Source organism: Sturnus vulgaris, chromosome 1, assembly GCF_052056855.1.
Source record: "Sturnus vulgaris isolate bStuVul1 chromosome 1, bStuVul1.hap1, whole genome shotgun sequence".
NCBI lineage: Eukaryota > Metazoa > Chordata > Aves > Passeriformes > Sturnidae > Sturnus > Sturnus vulgaris.
Window position 1 is genome coordinate 31,825,944 of NC_142243.1, and position 25,075 is coordinate 31,851,018.

The following is a 25,075-nucleotide window of genomic DNA, read 5'->3' on the forward strand; positions in this document are numbered from 1 at the left end:
CCAGCGCGGTTCGGGGCCCGCGCCGGCAGCGCCGCGGCCCGACCGGCAGCCGGCTGAGCCAATGAGGCGAGGGGGCGGCCCCGCCGCCGGCCAATGGCGGAGCGCCATGCCGGGAGGGGCGGTGCGCGGGCCGGCATGTGGCGGGCGCTGGCGGGGGCGCGGCGGCTCCTGCGGCCGATCGGAGCCGCGGCCGGGGGCGCCCCGCGGGCGGAGCCGCCGCCACTCCGGGCCCCGCCGGGTCGGGGCTGCGCGGCGGCGGGAGGCGGAGCCGGGCCCGAGGCGCTGGGGGCGGCGGAGCGGTGCCAGCCGGCAGGTAGGGCCCAGGCCGGGGCCGCGCTGCAGGGGTGCCCAGCGGGACCCTGAGCGGAGTGTGACGCCTCGCCAGGAAGGAGAGGGCGGCCCGGCACGCGTGGAATCGCGGCTGCAGCTGCGCGGGATCCTCGCCGTGCCCAGTGCGGTGGGATCGGCCTCATCTCGGGGTCACGGCACCAGCGCTAGGCCGGCACGGCCTCGGCAGCGGCGCTGGGAAGTGAGGAGTCGGGGCGGTGCGGAGGGAGCCCGAGTGTAGAGCCGCGTGTGAGGGAGCTGCTGCCGGGCCGGAGGGTGCATTGCTGTGCCCTGCGCTCGCAGCCGGTGTTACCTTGTGTAACAGCCTCGGAAGCACCAGGGCTCCTTGCAGGCACCAGCCTTGTGTGCTCAGGGCTGGTTTGTGGCTGTGGCAGCTCAGCAAAGCTCCTCCAGCCTGGGTCTGACCGTGACGATCAGTGCCGGGCCATGTTTAGGCTATGCGTTCTCCAGGCGGGCTCTGGAGGCTTCTTATGTGGCTACCAGGCACATGTTTGACTGCTGTAAGCGCTGTGTCTGGAGGGGCTGTGGCCACTGCTAATTTTCAAGATGTGTGACCACAGCAAAAAGTTGAATGAGTGCCCCAGCTGAAAGCCTTATATTTACAGAGATCTGATCCAATTTCATATCCCCATTCATGCGTATAATTGTAGCTATTGTTCCTTTGTTCGGCTTTTTCTTTATATTGGGAAATATAAAGCTTGGCTTTGTGCTGGTGCTCAGTCTGCACTAACGTTCATTTTATAGTGGCAGACTTGCATTGCTGACAGATTCGAGTTATGCCTAAAGTGTGCATACAAGTTGTATCTACGTAATTAGGGCAAATTAGAAATAAACTGATTTTATGGTGTGAACAGAACATAGTTTCACTGATTTACTGTTTTATTAGCTGGCTTCCTTAAACTGTTGAAGGACTAAAGCTTTGTCTGCAGTATCATAATGCTCTGCACCAGGTCAGGATAGGGAAAAAGGAAAAAAAAGTCACTTTACTCAGCCTACAAATAAAAAAAATATCTTCACTCTGCATCACGTCAGCTCCGTTTTCAAAATATTCATTTCTTCTACTTAAGATTCTAGAACAGTTTCATCACAACGTATTATCACAGACTGTTGAAGAGCACTGTTCTGAAATATTTTCAGTTTTGTCTGTTTGACTACTTTAATTTATCTACATTGACAAGTGTGATGATATTATTGACTTTTAAATGGCAACAACAAGAAATAAGTAAGTTAGCAAAAAACAAAGTTTCATTAGGTAACTGTTATGTCTAGTGATAGTGTTTACTGGAAGATCGCTTATTTCTCAGCTTTGGTGGCTATAAAAATGATTTTGAAAAATATGCAATTCACATTGCATTGTCAGTATCAAACTAAACTCCACAGTGAGTGACTAGCTTGGGCTATAATTCAGTTAATTGTTATTTTATGGCTCTAAATGGTTAATTTTTGCTATTAAAATGAAAATTTGTCACTGTACGATTTTTTCAATGTGCTCCAGATACTGTTCTTCCGAAGTTCAACATTGACTTGGTTGTAGCACTGCTGAGGCAAGAAAATGCTAAAGACATCTGTGTCATCCAGCTATCTCCAGAAATAAAATACTGTGATTATTTTATAATTGTGAGCGGATTTTCAACACGGCATCTTCATGCAATGGCAAATTACATGCTGAAAATGGTAAGACAGTTCTTGCTGCTCTCTCTGAGTTTTGGGAAATGGTTTTAAATGTTGTGAAAGGAATTTCCCCATGATTGCATGTGTAGGGGTGTACCAGGTAAGATGAAACTGATGACATTATGTCATTTAATCCTGAATACATCTAGGAAGTAACTGTGGGTTTTTCCCTTTAGTGGTACTATACAAACATAGGTAGTATGTTTTAGAAACAGATCTCTCTGTATGTAGAGCACTGAGGACATCACAGCTGTGTGACCAGAATATGAATGATGTGAGATGGTGATGATGACCTGTGTCTGCCTTTATTTTTGTCCAGCAAGCACCATTGCTATTCCCAGTCATTCAAAATAGCTTTATCTGACTTTTCTCAAACTCTGATCCTTAAAATTTCCACTTTCTCAGGTATATTGTAAGGCTGGAAAAAAAGTTGGCCTCTTAAGAGGCACAGGATCCCCTCATAAGCTTTAAGCAAATTGGTAATCATCAGTGTGCTGTGCATGTACTGCAGGAGAGGAGAAGCAGCAGCAGCCATCCTTGCACAGGAATCCTCTGCTGTTTGGCTTTGGAAGAAAGAGGACTTTTCAATACAGAGATGGATGTCAGAATAAAATTATGGGTAGAACTTAGAGATGAGGACCAAACTCAGGGAGGGAGAAACTTTCTTGCCTGAGAAGAGCTGTGCAACTGTTAAAAAGCACAGTATGAGGAATATGACCAGCCCCCATTTCAGTCAGCTGTCTGTACTCAGCCTGGAGTTTGCCTTCTCACCACCGACTTTCCTTCGCTTCCTGACCCTGTTTTTCCTTTCACTCTTGGTTTTGCTTTCTTCCTTCCAGTCCCATTGGTTTTGGCTGTGAGACTCATGGGGGGAAGGGAGAGCAGGAGAGATGGTTTCGCTTTTCAGGGCCTTTCTGAGCAGGTTAGGAGAGTTTCTTGTGTAGTCTGCAGGAACTGGTGCATCTTCACAAATCAAAATTTTGCCTTAAGCTGGAAGTTGCATTAATGTGATTTGAGTATGCTAAATCAAAGTGCTTGTTATATACTCTATTTCTTGTATTACTTGCTAGTCTTGATAATTTTTCGTTTCCCCCAGACCAAGAGAGATCAGTGACTACAACCTATCCTGCAAAAACATGGCTGGGCTTCATGGCTGCACCGTCTGGTGGCTGTAAAAGCAGCAAGTTTGCAAGGGCAGGGCCTCCTGGGAGACATGGTGTCCTCCTGGGCATTCTGAGAAACTGGGAAGCCTGGACAAGTACTTGGGGGTGTCTTAGTTCATCTCACATTGGAAGTTTTTCTAGGTAAAAAGTGGCTGAAGCTTAAAATGTGAAGCAGTGCAGGTGCTCCAGAGTGCTTCCAGGCAGCTGGCAAACTTTAGTACCATTCCTAAACACTTAGATTTACTCACAGTAAAACAAAGAGGTGCTCAGGTGTAGCACCAGATCTTCTTGTTCTGCTTCCAGGAGTTTGTGAACGGCAAAGGCCACATCCCAATCTGGTTTCATGTTAGAGGAAGAAGCTACCACTTGGCTGCATTGTAATCTGTTCACCTTATAAAGCCTCTAAAGACAAGGCTTGGAAACTTGTAGCAGGGATCAGCCTTTGCAGCTTGATGATAGTGTCAGTTCACACAGTGCTTTTTAGCATTTTGAGCAGACTGTTGGAATCTTTTGAAGATCTCTTACAAGCCATCTTAAAGAAAGGAAGGTAGAACTGGTTTTGAGTTAATATCTTGAAAGTTTTCCATGCTGATTTGCAGACTAGCATCATTACCCAGCAATTAACATTGTGTAGAACTACCATGAGCAGCTGCATTTTGTGATAATTGCATTCCCAGTGAAGTGGAACTCATTTGCCAGCCAGCCATGCTGGTACATGTTATTTGGTGTTCTGTCTTCCATGGCAGAATGGACTGTTGGAGCCATTTCTATTGATACTCCTTGTAGAGGAACAAGTAGGTTATGGCCAGATCTGAAAGTGACCATACTTCAGCCTTGAGCTGTCAAATTTCTCCAGCTCTGGTGGGTTCTTGGATTCTTTATGTACTGGCTGGGGAGAGCTGAGCCTCTCAAGCTGGCCTCTACAAAAGCCACCATGTGCTGCATGGGGAACTACCCAATCTCCCTGACTGACTTTGTGCAGTCCTGCTTTGTGCTGCCCCCTCCCCTCTCCCAGGTGGAAGTCTGGGTGCTTGAGTGCTTTTTAAATAAATGCAAAAGACTTAGTTTTCTGCCATTCCTTTTTTTTCTCAGTACAAGCATCTCAAAGAAGAACGTGGTCCTAATACTCAGATTGAAGGAAAAGAGACAGATGACTGGCTGTGCATTGATTTTGGTAAATATTTGTGAATCTGAGAAAAACAAAGTTCTGCATGAGCTCTGTTGACAGAGCTCACCATGAGCCCTGGTTACTGTGGAAAGTTCACAGTACTCTGCTGTTTGGGAATTCCAATTGTTGCTTGAACTCATTGAGATAATGATTTTCCATTAAATACCTTTGGCTCTGAGAAAAAACAGTAACTACTCTTCAGTGGCTAAAACAGGTCCTAATAAACTGAAGGTAACAATAGTGGGGAAAAAAATCTGCTTCAGTCAGTTTCCTCAGGTTTCTGTAATCCATGTTTGGGTAAATGGAGGCTCATTGTACACTGCCCTGCTAATGAACTATTGAACAGACTTTTTCACTGTCCGGATCATACCATCACATGGGGTAAAACCTCAGTCCTAAGAAATTGCGTTTAGTTCTTTATTCTACAAGTGCGGAACTCTACACAAATATAAATGACTGCATTCAGAAAGTTCTCCTTCACTGCTACTTTAAGAATCTCAACCCCTGGCTTGGTGTTTTGACCTAAAAGATGAAAACTTCACTTACAGATGAGTAAGGAGCACTGCAGCCACTGATGTTAAGCCTCGGTTACCTAACTATAATAATTATTGATGGTAATAACTGAAAGTCAATTGGAATTTAAGGGCATAACTGCAGAAAAGTGCTTTAGACAAACATTGGAATTAACATTCTCTGCTGTTGTTGGCACAGAATTAATGAAACCAGAAAAACTTACTACATCAAAGTTTGAACCTATTTCATTGTAAAAACTACCTGAGAAGTGTGAGCAACATGCCTAGGAAAAACTACTTGGCTTTAGCAGAATGTTGACAGTACAAGAAAGCTGAAAATCCATCTGTCACCTTGGGGGACTCTTTCAAGTAAAATTCCTTTTGTGTTTCATCTGTCCCATAGAAGTCATAATTTCTTTGGTTTGCAGTCTTGTGATAGTGTCTAAATTATTTTAAAGTATTATGTTTCATATCTTATTACTGTAGTCTTGGAGTTTTTTGAAGGACTGACCAATTCTTAGCACTGCTTGAGAACTGGAAGCAGCAGCTTAGGAAGGGACCTTTATCAGCTGCCATGTTGTATCTAGCCAGAAAGGGGGTGGGAGACTTGAACTCTGCTCAGCTGAAGGTGCAGTAGTGCTTTACTGTTCCCATTAATTCATTGTGAATTTCTGTTCTGTGCAGGTAACATAGTGGTGCATTTCATGCTGCCAGAGACACGAGAAGTTTATGAATTGGAGAAGCTGTGGACTCTTGGTCCCTACGATGACCAGTTAGCACAGATGACTCCACAGTCCCTGCCAAAAGACTTTATACTTGGACTGACTCCTAACAGCAGTGATCATCTTGAGACAAGAACTTAAAGCAGCTACTGCATGGAAAGATAATCAATGTGCCTGAGTCATACAGCTTTGAGAACCGAGTAGTCAGTACAGTTGATCAGTACAAAACTGTTTTTATTGGATGTGCCTAGGTAGAGTTCTGAACAAGCTAAAGTGAGCAAAATCATAGAATCATTAAGATTGGAAAAAACCCTTAAGATAAGAGTCCAACCATGAAATGTCAAAGAAGGAATCCTATCAGAGCTTCCCAGGGGAGCCACTATCTTAGTGGAGTTTGCGGTGAGAAGAGCGGGGCAAAGACAGCTGCTTAGCTGGAACTTTTGCTCAGCCTCCAGAGTAATTGTTTCTCTAATATCTTTGAAAGACATCCTGTAGTGGCAGTGCAAAACAGACTGGAGTGCTGCAAGGGAAAACTGTGAAATAGTACAGTTGAGATGACGCTTCTTATGTTAAGCTGTTTGCTTCTGGTCACAATAAAGCCAGTCATGGTCTGAAGCGGGGGACAGAAAACAGACTGGTGTTACTGAGAACATAAAAGCCAAGACCAACAGTGACAAATAAATGTGCTTTGAGTTATCAGAACAGGAAATCGGTTTTCCAGCCAAGGCAAAACTGGTTTCAATAATAATAATAATAAAAAAGAACCAAACTGAAGTGCTTCAATTACTTGTTTTCATGTGGTAGGATTCAGCTCATCCTGCATGTGCAGCTGACTCCTCTCCTAGTTTTTCTCTCACCTATTTTCTGAAAAGGGATGCTGAGACGCCACACTATGGCAGTGAAAACCTTCAACTTCTTGAAGTGGGAAAAAAGTTCTATAGGAAGCCCTTGGCCACTGAGCATTACTTGCTGCTAATGGACTGTTAAGCACTTTCAGAAGTCACTGTTCAGTGTGTTCTTAGCATGACTGGTGCATGGTCTGATAACCAGTTAAAGAACTTTAAGGTGGTAACCAACTTGTCTGTGCAAGACAAGAAGCTTTTCTGTACTACAGGACAGGAATTTCATCCCTTGGTTAGGATCTCTTCCTCCTGGAGAAGTTTGCTCTGCCATGTATCAGAAAGGAGAAACAGGACATCTTGAGGGTAATCACCTTTTTTTCCCCATAGCCCCACAAGTTACTGCAAACCCTGTCTGCATCTCTGCCCTGCACAGCAGCTTCTGTTTGTAATGCTCAAAGTGAGCCTGGCTTTTGTGCCTGTACCTGTGTTGTTCAGGAGAAAGTATGTTTGTTTAAAAAAATCCAAACAAACCAAAACCCACTTCTCCCTCTACATTTTCTTGCTGTGTCTAACCTCTGTTTTTTAATGAATGACTGCCTCCAAGTTCACCTGCACATTGATACGAGGCAGCAGATAGTTCTGCAATTAAGTAAAGGGTATTTTTAAAGTGTAAACCATGCAGATAAAACATCTTTGCCCACAAAACAAGTATTTCGTTGGGAAATACAAGTGCAGAGGAATGTTTTCAAAGTGTTCCATGATACTTCTTGAAAGTAATCACATGGGAGAAAGATAACCTTGGCTGACTTACAGCCTGATGGGTTCTAAATCTGGCGTTTCCTCCTAGGAGGGATGTGTAGGAGTAAGTTTGACTCATTCCCTGGAACATTTGCCTTTTACTTGTGCTGTGGATAAGTAATATATGATGTGTAGAGGTAGGTTCAGCAAACATTACACCATTATATGAACCCACATTCAGTAACCAGAACCACATACAGTATCCTGTCTGAAAGAGCAGTAACAAAAGGAGTACCCAGAAAAGAGCAGTATGAGAAGGAACACCTCTGTGAACAGGCTAGGACTCATATAGGTAAATGGGTTACTAGTCTGTAAGACAAGACAAAATAATGAAAATAATAGGGGAAACAACAGTGAAGGATCCCTTGATGAGATGAACAGGAGAAACCTAAGTGAAGCTTTTGTCATCATTTCTCTGATTTCCTGCACTGCATCTGAGTAACTTCATTTTCAAGCAGTGTTTGTGTCTGTCAGTTGAGCTAACATCTCTGTTGGAGCCCAGCTTGAGTGCTTTCTCAACAGTTTTTGTTTGTTTAAGAACCCTACACCCTAGCACCATATAAGGCCCAGGCTGTCTTGCACAGCACACGTGCTCCATTTAATGGAAACCGATAAAAGAGCGCATGCCTTGGGAAGTGCAGCTTAAGAATAAAAGCTCTGGAAGGTTAGAAGCAAATAAAAATGTCATGATTAAGCAAATGCTTAAAACAGTCAGGGGTTGAGCTGTCACAAATGCAGCAGCAGTACAGAGCAAGGCTTGACTTTTTATGTTGCTCAAATGACAAGGTGCTGGTTCTGAGAAGAAAGCTCGATACTGACATGGAGAAATGAGCTTAGGGATGCCCTGTGAAATGCAATACTCTATGCAGTGCCTTCTACAGACATAGTTTCCTCAATTCCCTCTTTCTGCTGGTTGGTCCCAGGAAATGAGGTGTGAGGTAGGAAGGTGTACAAGTTTGGAAAACAAGTTGGGTTTCCCAGGTCTCTTTGAAAAGATCCAAAATTGTGTAATTCATGATGCTCCTTCATTCCTCAACTCCTCCCTCTCATGTGTAAGCATTCAGGTAAACATCTGGTCTCATTTCTACTCCAAATAATGTTAACAAGGACCTAAATGGAGAGTTGATACCACCTCAGTGGCAAGTGGTGCGTTTGGGTGGTCATGGTTGGGGTGAGAGGTTGCCAGCATATTTGTTTGCCAGTGTTTTTGCCTGTCCAAGCTTCTAGAGCCACATTGATGACAAAGCTTCATCCCTCCAAGACCATCACAGTAAAGACGGGGTAAAAAACTGCCTCCCCTCTCCTGCCCACCCCCACCCCCCCAAAAAAAAACCTCACTGCATTTCTGATTTCCTTCATGTTTGCCCTGACAGGACTATCAAGTCTGCATTGCTTCCACAGCAAATGAGCCTAAGTGACTGGTGCAAGGCAAACCATGAACCACAGGTTGTCCTACAGACAATATGGCATTGTTAGATGGGAGGTACAAGCCACAGAAGTCACTGCTTGTTTTGGGAAGTGCAAACACTGTAAGCTGGCTATCCTGGCAGCTATGGAATAGCTGTAGGTTACTGCTCATCCTTATCCAGTTATTACAGACAGAAAACCAACTTGATCAAAGCACTGCAAATACTTGGGACAGTCTGTCCCTATGCCTCATTAATTTAAAAAAACACCACACAACTTTATCTGATGATAGGAGTTAAACTCTTTATTCCATTCAGAGGCATCTGGCAAGTAGAGCTGCATTGGGGGGCACATTACAGATGAAAAATGATCCATACTTTCTGGATATTGAAATCATTTACAGTATTTACTTTCTAGCTATTCCCAAATACTCCAAATTACCAAGTCTCAATTGAAAAGAAAAACATGAGATACCATATTAAGTCTAGAAATTTAAGAGAGATGACAGTATTTAAATCAGCAGATGTAAATGCAGCACCTATCTGTAAAGTAATTTTTAATGGAAAAAAATGAAGTCAAATCCTCCTCAAATGTTAAGAAAGGAACGTCCGACTGACTTAAGCCTCAACAAAAATTAAAATGCTATGTACTTTCCATACTTCAGTAATTTTAAATTCATTGTAAGAAAAAAAAAATTATCCTAAAGGCTAGATGAAGGTCACTGTCAAAAAAGGAAAAGAAACTCATTTTTCTTTGCTAAAACTACAACATAAGTTTGTGGTTTTTAAACCAATTAGTAAAGAAGAGATGCAGGAAAAACACTTCAGACCATTTTCAAAATTATCTAACCTGTACAACAATGATCTTTGGGAAAATTATCTAGTCTATGTAGTAATGCCTCTATTTCAACATGAACCTAAGAGGTAGATAACAAAATGATGAAACAAATGTTTTTGCTCGCTGTGCCCCTCAAATCAGTGCAGCATGGTGATTCTGATCATCTCATGCACAAAAAACATCACAAAAAAAGGTTCAGAGGTAATAGCATGGCTCTGTCGACCACACACACACAGGCGCGCACGCGCACACACACACACAGCAGTCTTTATGCACCATGTGTTGCCACATTTTTTTTTTTCTTAAACTGAGGTAGACTGAAGTTTATTGTAGAAACTTGAATGTGTCACTATTACCACAATCATCATTCAAATTACATTTGGAAATTAAAAAATTTGGTAACTTTCCTGTTATCCCTGCCTTTTGACATTTTTTTTTTGTTCTCCTCTAATGGTTGGTTGCAGAACGTGCATAAATCCTGCTGCATCTATTATAAGCCAGGCTAGAGAGGTTGTTGTTTTGTTTGTTTTTTTCTTGTAATCATTTTCAAAACCTTCAAAGTGGCTTAGTGTGGCCCATAACAGCGGCTGGATATGTAAACTTAGCCTTTCATTATCTTTCAATGTGATCAAACACTGTTTGACCTTCCCCCATCGTGGTAACTGAAAGCAGTATGATGTGATCTGCAGACAGCAGAGACCCTTCCTGGCCTCAAAAATGCTCCAGCAGATCAAGTGTTCTATCAAACTGAAGATGAAGCTTGCTCTTTGAACAAAATGGCAAAGTCCAAATGGGCTGCAAATGGTTAAATGTAGCATTATTAGGTAGTGATGGTCAAAGGCACAAAGGGTTCATGCATTCAATCAAGTAGCACAAAAAAAAAATTCAGCCTCTTGCAGCCTTCTAAATTTTTCCCCCAACCCCAGCCTCTTGCCATCACTTCCTTGTCCTGTTCCCAAAAAAGTACCGTCACAAACTTTTTCATCCCATCTTAAAAGAAAACTAAACGGCATTGCTGCTATCAGAATGTTGGCATCATTCACTATCTTTTGAACATTCATTGAATTTTTTTTAAACAAATGATGGTGTTGAAGCCCTCAGGAAATCTGAGGCTGTGTTTTTTTTACCCACCTTACTCCCATCAGCCAGCAGCTAGAAGTGCTCTACTATATTTTTCCCCGATAAGTCTGTAGTACTCCTGGCTGGTGGCTGATCAAATTTTAATTTTTTTTAAAAAAATAAAATGCTCAAGAACTATTAGCTTTATAAAGTATACAAAATACCAAAAAAAAAAAGCAAAAAAGGAACAATTTCTCATTGAGGTACTAAATGCCTGAGGTAGTTTAGTAAAATGCATATTTATCTTTTTATGCCCTGGCCAACACCATTCAACACTTCCCTTAGGTTATTCATGGCAGTGTTATGTAAAAATGCAACCAAATTCTTTTTAAAAAATGCCACTTGTTTCAACATTGGGACTAACACTTAAACTCTTGTCAATACCCTTGCTCTAACCCTAGCCCACCCACAATCCCACCCTCCAAGTGTGTTTATTCTTTTACAACTGGACCTATAAGAGCAATGCCTTTTCTTTTTTTTTGTTGGTTTTTTCTTTTCTTTTTTTTTTTTAACCAGTGAACTCAGAAGAGAAAGCTTCATTAAACCAAGTTCTAAAGTTGTTGGGGAATAATAAGAACAATAAAAAAGACTAACGAGTTTATGTTAAATTGTGAGAATAGAACAAAAGGGAAGTGAAGGGGTCCTTATTTTTAAAGCTGGGTTTCAAAAGTTTGAGAGAGCCTAAAGAATACATTCTCAGAGACAGCGTTCAACGGTTGCCTGGTCCTCGAACAGGTGATTGGCTTGGTGGATCTTCTGCATAAAACTTCAACAGGTGCTCACCACCTGTCTCTCTGTCACACAGTCTGTCTTTGGTCTGGCATCTGTCTCTGATGGGCCATTTCCTAAACCTTTATTTTCGTCTTGGCTGAGGCTGTCCGCTTTGCAATGTTTTTTGCTGTTGCTGCTGCCTTCTTACCTGAGCCAGTATTTCCTGAATTTTTCTCTGAGCAAGCTGAAGGACACAAAGAAGAAGAAACAACCCATCATGATGCCATGTTGCAGTGACTGCTGTTTACAACCAGCAAAAGATTTTACTGGGATTGAGAAAATCTGCAATGACTAAATTTCTTGTACTAACAAGATTACTTGTTAATTAAAATACACTTGAGATTAATCACAATGTACAACCTAAATCTTAATTTTTCTTCTCTTTTCCACCTACCATAACTACTTGCATGGTCAGTTTTCTTACCTGTAATGTGGAAAGCATGAGAATAGGGAGATGACTAGCAGTGTTGAGATTATTGAAGCTACAGCCTTCATTTTACTCCTCTGGAAATACTAATGTTTTATAAGAACCACTGTTTTAATAATGAGGGTACCAATTTTCTATACACTAGGGTAACCAGAAGGTCAGACTTACAGAACTCCCCAGCACCCCATCTCCTTTCTGAACTACAAGTCACCTGCAGCAAAGTATCAAAAGGAATGAGTCTGAGTTAAGTGAAGGAAGGAATCTTGCCATCCTTTTCTTTATGGTATTAAATCAACAGATTGGGCAATGTGGGTGAATTACATATCTGGGTGTATTCTTTCCAGATACTATGGCTTGTGTCTCTGTTCCTTCTGAATTTCAGCCTAATCACAACTTGAGTTTTCTCTTGCTTTTAGCAAAGCTTTAGCAGTGCCAGAGCCTGCATAAATTGACAGAAGAATTTAAGGAGACTGTTTTACATATGTAAACATGCAGTATTGTTATAAATCTCTCTCACAGGCATGAGGAAAGTTTAGTGCAGCAACACAAACAGAGGAGCCTAGCAAGCAATGCTTTCTGTATCTTGGGCAAGTCTTCCATCCCTTGGCTCCTGCACATGGCTGTAAAAGAAAGACCATGGAAACATCAAGGCAATACAGAAAATCATTGCAGTCCTCCTACCTGGCATGCATAGAAATGACCAGTTATTTTCACAACCACCTGATCATTTTCATCAGGTGTCTGGTCACGAGGGACTACAACTTCTGCACTTGTCAAGTTTTGAAGCTCATTTACCTATAAACAGATAGTAGAAGTCAGAAAACTTTAAACTAATGAATGTTATACAACCACCAAGCCTCAAAGATGCCAACTATTGAAACATCATCCTCTAAGCTACATTTTTTAAAACCCCTCACTAACAGAAAGCATCTTTATGCAGCAGTGTGCGCTCTGCGAGATGAGCCTCTTGTGTCTCTTAACATAAATTAGCACCAAGTCCTCTGAGTTTGCAGAAGTGTTTTAAAGACCAAATACAACACACAGAAGGTGTTAAATACATCATTTAAAAAAAGCAAATAGATGCCACAGTTGAGTATAAAAGTGTAAGGTCAGAATAATCATATAATATAGGGAAGAAAAATGCCAGAATATTTATACGCTTTTCCTTCAAAAACCTACATGAGATGGAGAACTTCAGACTGAACAATTGAGACGTTCTGTTTGTTCAAATTATTTTCAGCAACTTATCAGGCTTCCTTAGTGTTAAGTAGAGGTAAAGTTAGAGTCTTTGTCTCATTAAAACGAATTTTTTTTAGAAATGCTTATCATTGTGTAATTAAAGTTTTAGATTAATAGCTTCTCAGACATGTTTGTCCTTAAACCTCTTACCACTGCAAGTAATGGTAGGGGCCACATTGCCTCCTGACACTTGACCTAAGGACCCTGTTGCACTCAGGATGGACACCCAAGACTGGACCATGTCTTTGCCAATATCATCTAGTTCTCACTTAACACCATATCAAAATACCTGAGCACCAGCAGAGCACTAGCACCTTTTGAAGACTGAAAAATCTCAGTGATGTTATTTTATACAACAAACTGAGCCTAAGAAATGCCATCAATGTAACTGAAACAAAGATAGGTACACTTTTTTTGGTAATAGTGAGGTCTGAACATGTCTTAAATTCCTACCACTTATTTACAAATGAAATAAATCATTCTAAGATTGGCTTCAACTCCACAGCAGAGGAAAGGACAACATAACAAGTACAGCTAAGAAAATAGCTCCTGCTTTAATGTAACATCAAAGAATTAGCTTAGCTAAAAGTTTAAGCTTTGTGCATATATACACACTGAATATGAAACATAACTGAGCAACACTGAGGGTTTTATTTCAGCTACTTACTGTTTTGCCTCCTTTACCAATAACTCTACCAGCAGCGTAGGATGGCACTTTTATATGAGCCTCAAGTTTCACTTCTTCTTTAGGGCCAAAGAAATTTTCTTCTTTGAGTTTTCCATAGATTCTCCCTTGAGCCTGCAAAATTCCTTTCAGTTAGAGAATGCTCTTCTTAAAAATCTAGTTAACACCAAGAAATTCCACAGAAAGGAGAATTATTAGTACACTGACTAAGTGTTTTCCCTGATAAATACACTATTTTTCTAAAAAAGTCTTTGTACCAAACTAGGAAGTACCAGTGTCCAACTTTAAAGATTGCTTGACAAACCAGGGAATACAGCAATTTAACAGAAATCATCATTATTCTGTTTTTCAATAGAAATACTGCTTTTAAAATAAACTATCGCATTTCTGTAGGGGTAAAGACTGGTGGAGAGAAGAACTGTCAGGCAGAAGCTTTTTATTACATCCAGAAGCACAAAATGCAACTAATTAATTCAGAAAACCATTCTTTTAAGGATGCTAAACTAAAAAAGCCACAACACCCCCCAACAAGTCATGAGATAAAGACTCAAATTGGAACAAAGAGCTTGCTTTTGCAATCCATTACAACATATTATTTAAAAATAAATAAATTTGCACTTGCTCAAATTTCCAAAGTAAAGAATCAAACTGCCCAGATCTAAGTAGTACCATGGGAACAGTATTATTCCAACCAGCACGCAGTTCCTTTTTCTGGGAAACACACAAGTGCCAGATAGCAAGAAGAATGTCCACTGGGAATAAGGTTGTAAGCTTGTTGATTTTTAAACACATTTATTTCCTTATTCACAGCTGTTTATCAGTGAATTTGTGAGAAATGGTAACCAAATCTACTCTGTGGCTCCTAGATGCTTCAAAAGAACACACATTACTGCTGAATTATAAAGCAAGATGGGGTGTGGACTTCTTTAAAACAAGATTGCAGATGGACTTCCAACATCTCCAGTCTTTCAGTTCTTGAAATGGTCTTTAGGAAAGGAAACAACCTAACTGGGCTGCAAGCCCTTGCACAGTAAAATGGTGGCTGAAATGTGTTGTCTACACTAGAGTCCACTTCACTTCCCAGATCCAAGCCAACACAGCCATGCATGAATAGTGGTGTCACAGGGATGCCTGAACTCCAGGGAGCAGTGCAGCAGAGGCTCTGAACAGTGGCATGCTCCCTTCCCATTGCCTTGCTAACAACTAGCCCGGCACACTGCAACATCCTCAGGCTGCAGCAGCTGAGGAAGAAAGGGATTCTGCACCCACTGGGGACAGACAACAGAGCACAATGGAGTAAGGAAAGGATGCTGAAGTCACAGGCTCTGGGATAACACTGCCTCTCCAAGAGCTCATTACTCATCTGAGTAGCAGATGTTCCCTCTTCAAATCCTTGAGCATCATTTTACATTCTTGGTGCCCCAACAACCACTGTCCCAAGAGAGGAGACCCTTTTGATCAGAGTTTAAGGAGAGCACTAATGAAGCGTGCACCTGGCTGTAAGGCTAGCTTCAGGTTAACAGTAGGGATAAAAGGAAGGACTGATCTCTGCCTCTGCCCATCCCAGTCAAGAGGGCATTGCTCAGAGCAGCTAAAAGACTACAAGGTCTGGAGCTGAATAAAGCCCCAAGGGGTAATCCCTTTCCTTTATAAGACCAGCATACACCAGGAGCATTGACTGTACTACTGCACTGATGCACCTTTGCAAGCAGAGCTCAAGTGTAAAGTAGTGACTGATTGATCTGTTTTTAAGCTATTTATGAGGTGCAGAAAAGGGACACTTTCCTCCTTGCGTTAGTCGGGATAAGTGATGCCCAAATTTCCTTTGGCATGCTATTCCTTGAGGGTAAGTCCACTGATATCTGATGAAAAGAAGGAGTAGCCAGTATCTGACCTTGTGCCCAGACCATAAGAGTACCCAATAGGTGAAACATCTCATGTGGCTGGCCCACATGCACACAGAAAATATCAAGGAGACAGAGCTTCCTAGTCATGCTTTGCCTTCAATGGCATCTCAAATGCATGTGGTAACTGAGCAACAATCTCAAACGCATCTAAGTTTGTTATTACCACTGCAAAATACTGGCCCTGATAATTTTCCAAAAATCCTAAAGGCATTAATGAAACTGATATGCCTGAAGTTTGTGCACCTCCTCCTTGCAAGATGCCCTGAAGCAAAAATACAAAGTCAAAAATGAGAACAGGCAAGAAAACAATGCCAGGATACAAACTCTCAAGTGACTTTCTACATGCTCCAGGCCACATCTGTGATGATGCCAGGCTGCTGCACTAAGCTGCCTGCATCACTCCTAGCACAGTCAACTCCTTTTGGAGTAACTAGATTTATACCTTGACATTTAAGGCAGAAGGCCAGTCTGGAACATAATTTGAACATAAATGGGATAATCAGGTTGAATATCTTCTTGTAGTTGTAGTGGAAATACAATTAGAAATCTTGCATTTGTCTGTAGAGCAACCCAAAAAGGATTTTCCATTTGGCACAAAAGAGCAACCTAAGAAGACTCAATTTTGTCTTGTCAGCTTTGTTTTTCCAATTAAGCACACAAAACTGTTGCACATACCAAGACAGATTAAAAGACTCAACTCAAAGGTGCTTGTAGATAGAAGAGACGTTTAGTAATGTAATATGGCCATATTTTAATCCTAGGCTTGATTCCTGCATAAATTAAATACCCACGAGTTTTCAGGTGACCAGAATGTCTAATAGTACTGTATTACTCATATTCCTATGAGACACCTTTCAGCAAAAGGAAAGCAAAACCCAAGTGTTTACTAAAATTCTGAATAAAGCGTGCCTGGAACCAAGAGTTTTGTTTTCAATATTGTCCCTTAGGATCCAAAGGCCTCTATATACTGATACTTTTTTTATGTTGTACCTTGAACTGAGCTTCTGGAGGTCCAGTGATGATAACCATTCTCAGCTTGGCATCTGGTCCTTCAGCAGGGGCAATCTGGAATGGATAAACATAGCTATTGGTAGCTGTCTTTTGAAGGAATAGTTTAAAGCCACCTCCTCCCCATTTCAGTCTCACATTCTGTTCAGGAGTGAAAAATTATTCGCTACAGCAGCAGCATCACACTTCAGTCATGACGGGTTTGTTCTCTTTAAAGTGCATTAATTAGCTGTAATGAAATATGGAGAAACTGGCTAAACCACGATGAGCAAATTTACTTCTGAAAATTAAAGACACAGCTACTCATCCACACATGGCAGAATCCCACACGGCATTTTCATGTGGCTATGAGTGATGTAAGACATGTAGCCTTCAAAAAGACAACTCTGGTTAATAAACTGAGATTCTCATCCCTACCCACTAGCATGAATAGTCTTTCTAACAAGTTTTGCTCATTAGCAAAAGCTTGCATCCATTCCCCTGAGAACAGAAGATCACTTTACTGTTGTAACTAATCAGATCCAAAACATTCCTCTATACTGGACAATGTGTGACCCAAATAAAAATTAAGCTCCACCAGAGCTGAGACAGAGATGCCTGTAGGGTCTTTAGCAGTCCATGTCACCACAACAGTAAGATTTCTGTGGGTGTTGTTCTCAGACTCCAGTGGCATTGAATAATTCAGACTAGCCTCTGACATTCCGAATGAATCTTTTGTTTATCACAACTGACATTTCCATTGTTGCATCTAGTATTACATAGCTGCTGTTGAATGAGCAATATATTAAACACTGCAGAATTTCATCTCAGCTGTTGGCATAGGGATGTTATTCATATTTAACAGCTGTAGTTTATTTCACACAAATTACCAGTCACCAGGCATCATTTTCACTAAAGAATTTTGCTAAGGAAAGTTTATAACATTATTCATATTGTACCCTAAGATGGAGAAGGCATTACATACTACTTATCTGGTTTGCATATCTATTTTTCATTATTTATGAATTCCAATTGGATATATCTAAAAATACACATTAATTTTACAGCAGTACATTTATATGACATGAAATTGTGGTAAGAACAAGCACAGACTAAATCCACTCATTCTTTGGAACAAGTATTTTAGCGGGGCAAAACTTCAGGGCACGATTAGAGGCAGCTGACTGAACAGTTTAGCTTGACAATTGTCATTCATGTAAAGTCGACAGCTTTGTCTTTCAGTCCCCTCTAATTTTCTTAGTGAACACCAGCACCTTCATTAAAATTTTAGGAGAAATATTTTCCATCAAGCATTTATTGCATCTTATGTGTGTCTAAATGTTCTGGGACATATCTTGCTTTGATTTTATCCTAGAATATTCTGTTCTCAGAAGCTGGGGTAAAACGTGGCCGAAGGCTGCAAAAGAAACATGGATCAACTAACATTTCTGTCTGAAGGGGTAACCTAAGAGAATTTTGTGTTAATTTTGTCTGTCTGCCCTTGGAAAAAGTAATTATATATATACAAATAGTATACAAGTGGTGAATTTAACTTCTGAGATTAAACAACTTTACATTCCTAACCAGAAAACAACCAATCTTCTATATGCCAAGCCACAAACTGACAACTTTATACACCCAAACCCCAGCTTTCATCAGGAAGGGCTGCTCTGGAAGGAATTTATAACCAAGGAGATGGCAATTGTTGTTCACAACAGGTCCCAGCAGTGTAGCACAGGGTGGGCAGCAGACAACTCAAATATCTCCCTGGCTCTTCTGCTGAATAATTGAGTCTGCTGGAGTCCCACACTGAGCCTGCGTTGCCAAGCAGTGACCCCCAGCACTGGGACACAACCTGAGCTCAGCAAGAGCCACATGCACCTCAGGTGACAGCCTGAGCACTGCAGCCTTGTACAGAGCCCCAGTGCATCTGCAGTTTTGTCTTACATCATGGATGATTAGTTTCACCAGATCTACAAAGCTCCACAGAGAAGATGCAGGAGGACCTAAAACACTTTCAGCTGTAACAAGCTACAGCTCAGCTCAAAACAAGCATTATGCACAGACTTACTTCCTCCACAAAGTATGGTTACTGCAGTTCGGCAAGTTAGAAGTTACTCAAGCAGCACTTCCTCCAACTCTAAGCTAAAAGCACAGATTCCTTGTTTCACAATTTATTATTTCACTCCAAAGTTATGACAGAGGGCAGGTGGTCAACATGAGGGAAGTTTAGAAGTTTTGAATAATTTACCAGTTGCCATATTTAATACTTTCACACAGGAGCAAGCCTGACGATCCACATTATTCCACCAGATTACAGGTGTAGTTGCATTATTTTAATAGATAAGTACACATGCAGCTTCCCAATTCTGCAAGCATACCCTGTGTATCTATATACTTTTGTTAAGATTTAATCTTATTTTCACAAAAAGTGTCTTTGTTCCTACTGAAGGAACAAAAGACCAGGGCTTGAGAAAACTTTTTATCTGAATTTAAATTAATACAGAAATGTTAAATGCATGAGGTAGAGGGGTGCCAGCCAGTAGAGGAAGCCTGAGGCCACTGTTAGCCAGATGCATGAGAAACACTGGAAATTCCCTTTCCACTAAACTCTCTTCCAAGGACCAACTGAAGAACTAGTTCGGACGGGTTCTTGGAGGTCCAGGTTATTTCACATTTCTCTCTCCACCTAGCAGTACTTTCTATTCACTGCCTAAACGTTAGATACAAGCTGCAGGAATGGAGAGGGGAAGAGGAAGTGTGTGTGACACATCACAGACCTATGCAAGACATTTGATAAAGAAATATTGACACCTCTCACTTTTTTCTGTTTATTTTTCCCCTAAAAATATGGTTATTAGTGCTCAATTAATATAAATGATCTGAGTAGTATAACTATTTAACATTCAAAAAAGAATGGAGGTGGGCAGTGTGTCATTGGTTCACTGGCCAATAGCTCTAGGCAAACCATACACAGGGTTCCCCAATTATTTTGCTCTGCATACTTAGATGAACACCTTCCAAGCCAAGCTCAGCTTCACCAAGCTCAACTCAGCATAGCCAGTTCCTGCCCCATGCCCCAAACTTCTGGCAGATCCCTGCCATAGCCCTTACTAAACACATCATGTCCTCTGAAACAAAAATCAAGAGGGCTGAGAACAAAATATTTATCTGTGCAGTAAAATGTCCATCTAACAGCATAGTGAAGCTACACACTGCACTTTAAATGCACTGTTCTTTAAACTTTCCTTACTTTGAAATTTAGGCCAAAACATTATCTTTACAGCAGAAAATATTATTTGTAAGAAAAAAGTTCTCAAACATCTAGAAAAGATACTTGTGATTACAAGGGCATTAGTGGCCAAAAGCCAAGGCCTTCCTATGACTGCAATTGGTACTAATCCCTGTACACAGCCAAGAAAGATTCCAATAAATTGACTAAAACTCAAGCTTCTATTAGAGGTCAGCCTCTGCAAACCATCTTGTTCTTAGCCATACTGAGGTGGTCAATACACAAACAGCTGGAAGTTAAACCTGACAACAAGGTAAATGTGCTGTTTAAGAACTGACTGGTCCCAGGAGCTTGGAGCAGCACGTGGGTGAAGTTACAACACGAACAATTCAGCATGGAGACATTTGAGCTTGACAGCCCAGACCAACCCATGCGGAACAGAGCAAGGGCAGCCACGAGAGGAGGAAACTTCAACTGTGCTGCTGTGTTTAGAAGGGGAATTTACCCCACCAATTTTCACTTTACCTAAAGCAAGGAGAAAGCCTTTAAGCACTGCATCATTAAGGCACAAGTCTGTTTCTAAGACCACCAAAGTAGTTTTCTTTGCAGCTTATATTTCACACCTCAGGAGACGTTTGAAAACATGCTTCTAATTATCTTGTCTCAAGGAAGATTAAAAGATGATTTATAAACAAATGTACCATTTATCACATCACATTCTAAGCATGGAGTGGGGGAGGATGTTCACGAAAGCACGGCTTGTGCAAACTTGCTGAAAGTGTCACGTAGAATAGGCAGAAAGTTATAGTTGGTGTAATAATACCTTAATAGATGCGCCTGCAAAACGAGAAAGTTGTTTGATGTGCTGTCCCTGCTTGCCAATAATAGCTCCAACTGCCAAGGCTGGGATGAACAGATGAACAGTTTCAGACTCGGGCTGTTGCTGTGGGGAAGAAGGAAAAATGCAGTGAATGTTTTTGAACATTATGAATCAGACTGACAGGAAAATGGGTACAGAACAGGCATGCATGGAAATGAGGGGGAAATCTTATTTCCCCCTGTGATGTCTGAGTATTAAGGGTCTGGCTTTCTTTGGGAATCACAAAATCCACAGAACAAGAAAACCAGTTTGAGCCAAAAGAGGATTCTTTCGTCTTGTATAAAATACTTGCAATTTTAATGCTCGGAGCTTTAAAAAACAATCGAGGTGTTGCTTCTTTGTGAGGCTTTCACTCTTACCTGTCGCTGTCTGGATTCTCTTCCACGTGCAAGACCCTGCAGCTGAGGCTACTACAAGCAGAGAGAGGCTACTACAGCCTGAGCAGGCAAACACTTTCTAGTTTCTTAGTCATATTATTAATTTTAGATTGTGCTGAGAGCAGTACAAAAACCTCAGAGTTACATATACACTACAATTTCCTTTGTGTGGGAGTGATCTGGAATGATAGCCAGCTTGAAATCTGCCAGTGATTCCTCCTGTGTAACATTATGCAACAGTTGGAGTCCTGGCAGCAGTCCTCACGCAGGCTAGTAAATTAAACACTGTGTTTCTTAAAAGTGAGAGGACCCCAGCATTGCACCCACTGGATATCAGGCATCACTGCATCTTCCTAGTGTTTTCAAGCAGACACCCCAGCTGGAGAGCATGACATAATACTCAAGATGCTCTCTACATGCTGTGTAGCAATGATCAAACTGCAGGGTTGCATATGCCACAGTAAGTCACGGCTCTGTTACCAGCCTCGTGTGAGTGGAGCACCATCGAGTGTGCACTACACTGCTGGACCATTGATCCATCCACACCTGTCAGGGTTACCTCCAAAAAGCATCTCACACAAGCCCTTCTTTGAACTAGGAGGTAGTTAAGCTACTATGCACCTCTCCTTCTAAAGTTTTTCTTCCCCTGTGTGCCCTTCTCATGTATTTCCGAAATTTGTTTTGCTCATCCTCAATGAGACAAGCCAACAAGCCCTTTTCATGCACAGGTCTTTTGAGACATCCTCATCTTTGCTTTCTCAGTCCCCACCAGGCAGACCAGCACCGAGCACCAGCAAGCAGAGCATGTGGGACCAGCCAAGCTCATTTTAGCTTTGCTCAGCTGTGTATTTTTGGTGGGGATACAGACACATACAGAAGTTCACCCAAACAGCTTTTTTCTCTGGTATTTTCAGAAAACCTCCACACTGCTATATACAACACAAAGCAAAAGACAGATGCAATCCTAAGAACATAATCCCCACTTATTTTTAAATTTCATTAACTTCTTTTAGGGTTAAGTCTTTCAAGCCAAAGTCCCACTGCATTAACCATAAACAAATCAGAACAAAATGCTCATTTCCAAGTTTTACCACTTCATTTTCAGTAAACATGAGTCAACTGTAACCTCAGGGGATACAGATTCTGGGCACAGCTCCACTTACCAGGTGAAGAAACCCCAAAATCGGATATTGGGAACTGAAACACTTTAGGCAATCGCAACATTTGCACAGTTTATGTGTTCTCACACATGCAAGGCATTAGAAATCATAGCATGTCATGCTGGTTTTTGTCCATGTGGATGCAGCCCTCCACACCCAGCATCCCCACTGCCTTGTATGCTTTGAGGCCAGCAGGTTTGCAGATCCAGCTGAATTTTAAGGGAGGCAGTAAGTCCCTGCCCCAAAAAACCAGAGAAACACACAAGTGGCAGTCTGTGGCCAAGGGAGAAAGTAACAACAATTAGGGAATGGGAAAAGGCGGGAGCATCCCTTTTAATTTGCCTGCAGATCCGTTTAAAATGATCTCAAAACTACGCCCTAAAACTACATATTTGTAATGAAAGATACCAGTCACTTCAGTATATATGTTAAACCACTTTCCAGAAGATTACTCATATTCTCCTCCTATTCTTACAGACATCCTGAGTGTTGTCATAGTAAGTCCTTTTACATGTTCACTGTGAATCCAGCAAGATTTCCAGTAATTTAGAAATGCTACTGTAGGTACTCACTTGATCTTAGCACTTGAAGAAACGGTTTCTAAATGGCTACAATTTCATGAAGCATTTGGGTTTTTCCAGTTTTGTTGCAACCCCTCATTCCAATCCTGACAGTTTATCCACCCCCTTGCTTGCTCCTCTTCTTGACCCCTACATTCTATTGTCCACACCTGTTCCAGCTCCTGCAAAAATCCACTGCTGAAGTTTTCCCATTCACATGCTTCTCCAGCCAGCCTCTTCCAGCTAATTACTATAACACTGCCAAAAATCAAACATGTAACTTGACTTGGTTTTCAAGAATTTGCACAGCTTCTACCTAAACCCACCTCTAGACACATTTCTGTACCATAGAAATAAATCGAACTTGATTATTTTTGTTTGCATATATTTCCTGCCTTCCCTCTGTTGCCCATCTGCCTGCTGAGCAGTTTTCCCCTTTCTTTTTTCAAAGCTTGATTTCAAGCCACTTTCTTGGCTGGATTCAATTCACTTCTGAAATTCCTTTTTGCTGCCTCACCCTTAAACATGAAACATGGGCAGCCAAGGCAACAGAAGATAGAGGATCATGTGCCTTTCTAACAATCAGCTCACTCTAGCACCTTCCTCCCATTCCTCCTCATAGTTTTGACTTTTTGATACGTTTCAACTTATTTTTTCCTAAAGGACTTTTTAAAGATTATTTCTTATGTGAGTGACTGAGGTTCTTTAATACTAAACTTGCATTTTGGTGCAATAGTGATATGTGTTTATTAAGGAATAGTGGAGAATTCTGTCCATATATTGGAATTTTTAAAATTCTTGTCTTTGGCATATACATAAAACCAAATTCATCTCCAGTATAACATCACACAAGATTTAGAGAAATTATGCTATGCACACTGATTTTTAACCACTCAAAAACCATACTTCTCTTTCTTTTTTCCTTCTGGTAGAAATTAAGTCTAACTAAGGCTTTTGAGAGTATCACAACACCAAGTTCAAATTACTATCTGTCCATCTCCTTACCCACAATAATTTTTAAATCCTTTTGTACTTACTGGAAACCTAGCCTGCAAAAGAAACACATCAAAACATAATGTGATGACTACACCACCCATCAATCTTACAGATGCTTCTGGGGATCTCAGGATGGAAGAAAATCAGCTATAATTTAATCTTACCCATGCCATGCCACATAAGTCATACAGCTTTCCAGGAACTCCTAACATAAGTTATATCAGAAATAGATTCCTAGATCTTAAACATATGTTAGAAGCACTAAATTTAGGGAACTGATTTCCCACTCTGTGAAATCTGAGCTTCAACGTTCACTCCCTTATAACCAAGTTTGCTTAAATATATACTTACAATTTAAAAGCCAAAATATGTATGTGGATATATTTTTTGACAAGAGTAATGTCTCCTGGACATTTTTTTCCTCTTCCCCGTTCAGTTTATTTCACCCCCCCCACATAAGAAAATATTTTATTCAAAGTCAGCCCAGCCCTAGGAACTGACAGGAATGCAGAAAGAAAATATTTTAAAGAAGCAACCTAGGTTCACCAAGATTTATAGTCCATATATCCACCCTAATTTGCAAGTAACCATCTCCAGTATCTGTGATGCACAGACCACCTCTTCTACCCCAGCAATATTTGCTGTGTGGGCTCATGGCTAGTCCACCCAAATGAGAGAAGTTTGTCTTGTGTGGCTGTGGCACACAGATACCACTGAGATATTCACGTCAATGGAGAATCTAGGTTGTTTCGGGGTTCTGTGGGTTTTTTTTTCCGGGAGTTTTGTGTTCTAAGAAAAGAGCTCCAGAAACCAAGATTTCTGAGATATAAGAGACAGATTCTTCAAAAGTATGGTGGCCAGAAACAATTCAGTTCATAAACAGCTGAAAATACTTGCTTTGTTTCTGCAAAAATCAGTCTGACTTAGCCACAAAACAGGGTTGATAAGGAATACTTGTGTATATCCAGCACATTGAACTAATGAAAACAATTTTAAATGCTTCTTTTGTTCATTAATTGGATTCCAATTTCCATCCAAGTGTTGCCTGGTGAAAATCAGAAGCTAAAATTAATCAAGAAAATAAGAAAAGCACCATTCATCATTTTTAACAGAAAATGGAAAAAATACATTACCAAAAGCAAAAGGCAAACTGCATACTTGTATAAATAGAAAGATATATTCACTGTAAGCAAAGGTACAGACCACTTCCAGGCTTTCAGAAAGGTAACTAAAGTACACATGTAAAATTTGGTAAGTCAAATTAAAT

At 41.1% G+C, this 25,075-nt stretch overlaps 2 protein-coding genes across 2 annotated transcripts in view; one reads left to right on the forward strand and one right to left on the reverse strand.

Moving 5' to 3' along the window:
• The first annotated feature begins 120 nt into the window (after positions 1-120).
• Positions 121-6,358, forward strand: MALSU1 (mitochondrial assembly of ribosomal large subunit 1). The gene is made up of 4 exons (XM_014894349.2): positions 121-313; positions 1,844-2,022; positions 4,275-4,356; positions 5,547-6,358. The coding sequence occupies exons 1-4, from the start codon at positions 136-138 to the stop codon at positions 5,723-5,725; spliced, it is 618 nt and encodes a 205-aa protein (XP_014749835.1). The 5' UTR covers positions 121-135; the 3' UTR covers positions 5,726-6,358.
• A 2,550-nt stretch (positions 6,359-8,908) lies between these two features.
• IGF2BP3 (insulin like growth factor 2 mRNA binding protein 3) overlaps positions 8,909-25,075 on the reverse strand; it is a 111,238-nt gene continuing 95,071 nt past the window's right edge. The window contains exons 11-15 of the mRNA XM_014894347.2: positions 20,659-20,778; positions 16,607-16,681; positions 13,692-13,823; positions 12,467-12,580; positions 8,909-11,542 (exon numbers count right to left, since the gene is read on the reverse strand). Of these exons, the coding sequence (XP_014749833.1) occupies positions 11,441-11,542; positions 12,467-12,580; positions 13,692-13,823; positions 16,607-16,681; positions 20,659-20,778 (543 nt within the window). The 3' untranslated portion in view covers positions 8,909-11,440. The remainder of the gene's footprint in view (positions 11,543-12,466; positions 12,581-13,691; positions 13,824-16,606; positions 16,682-20,658; positions 20,779-25,075) is intronic.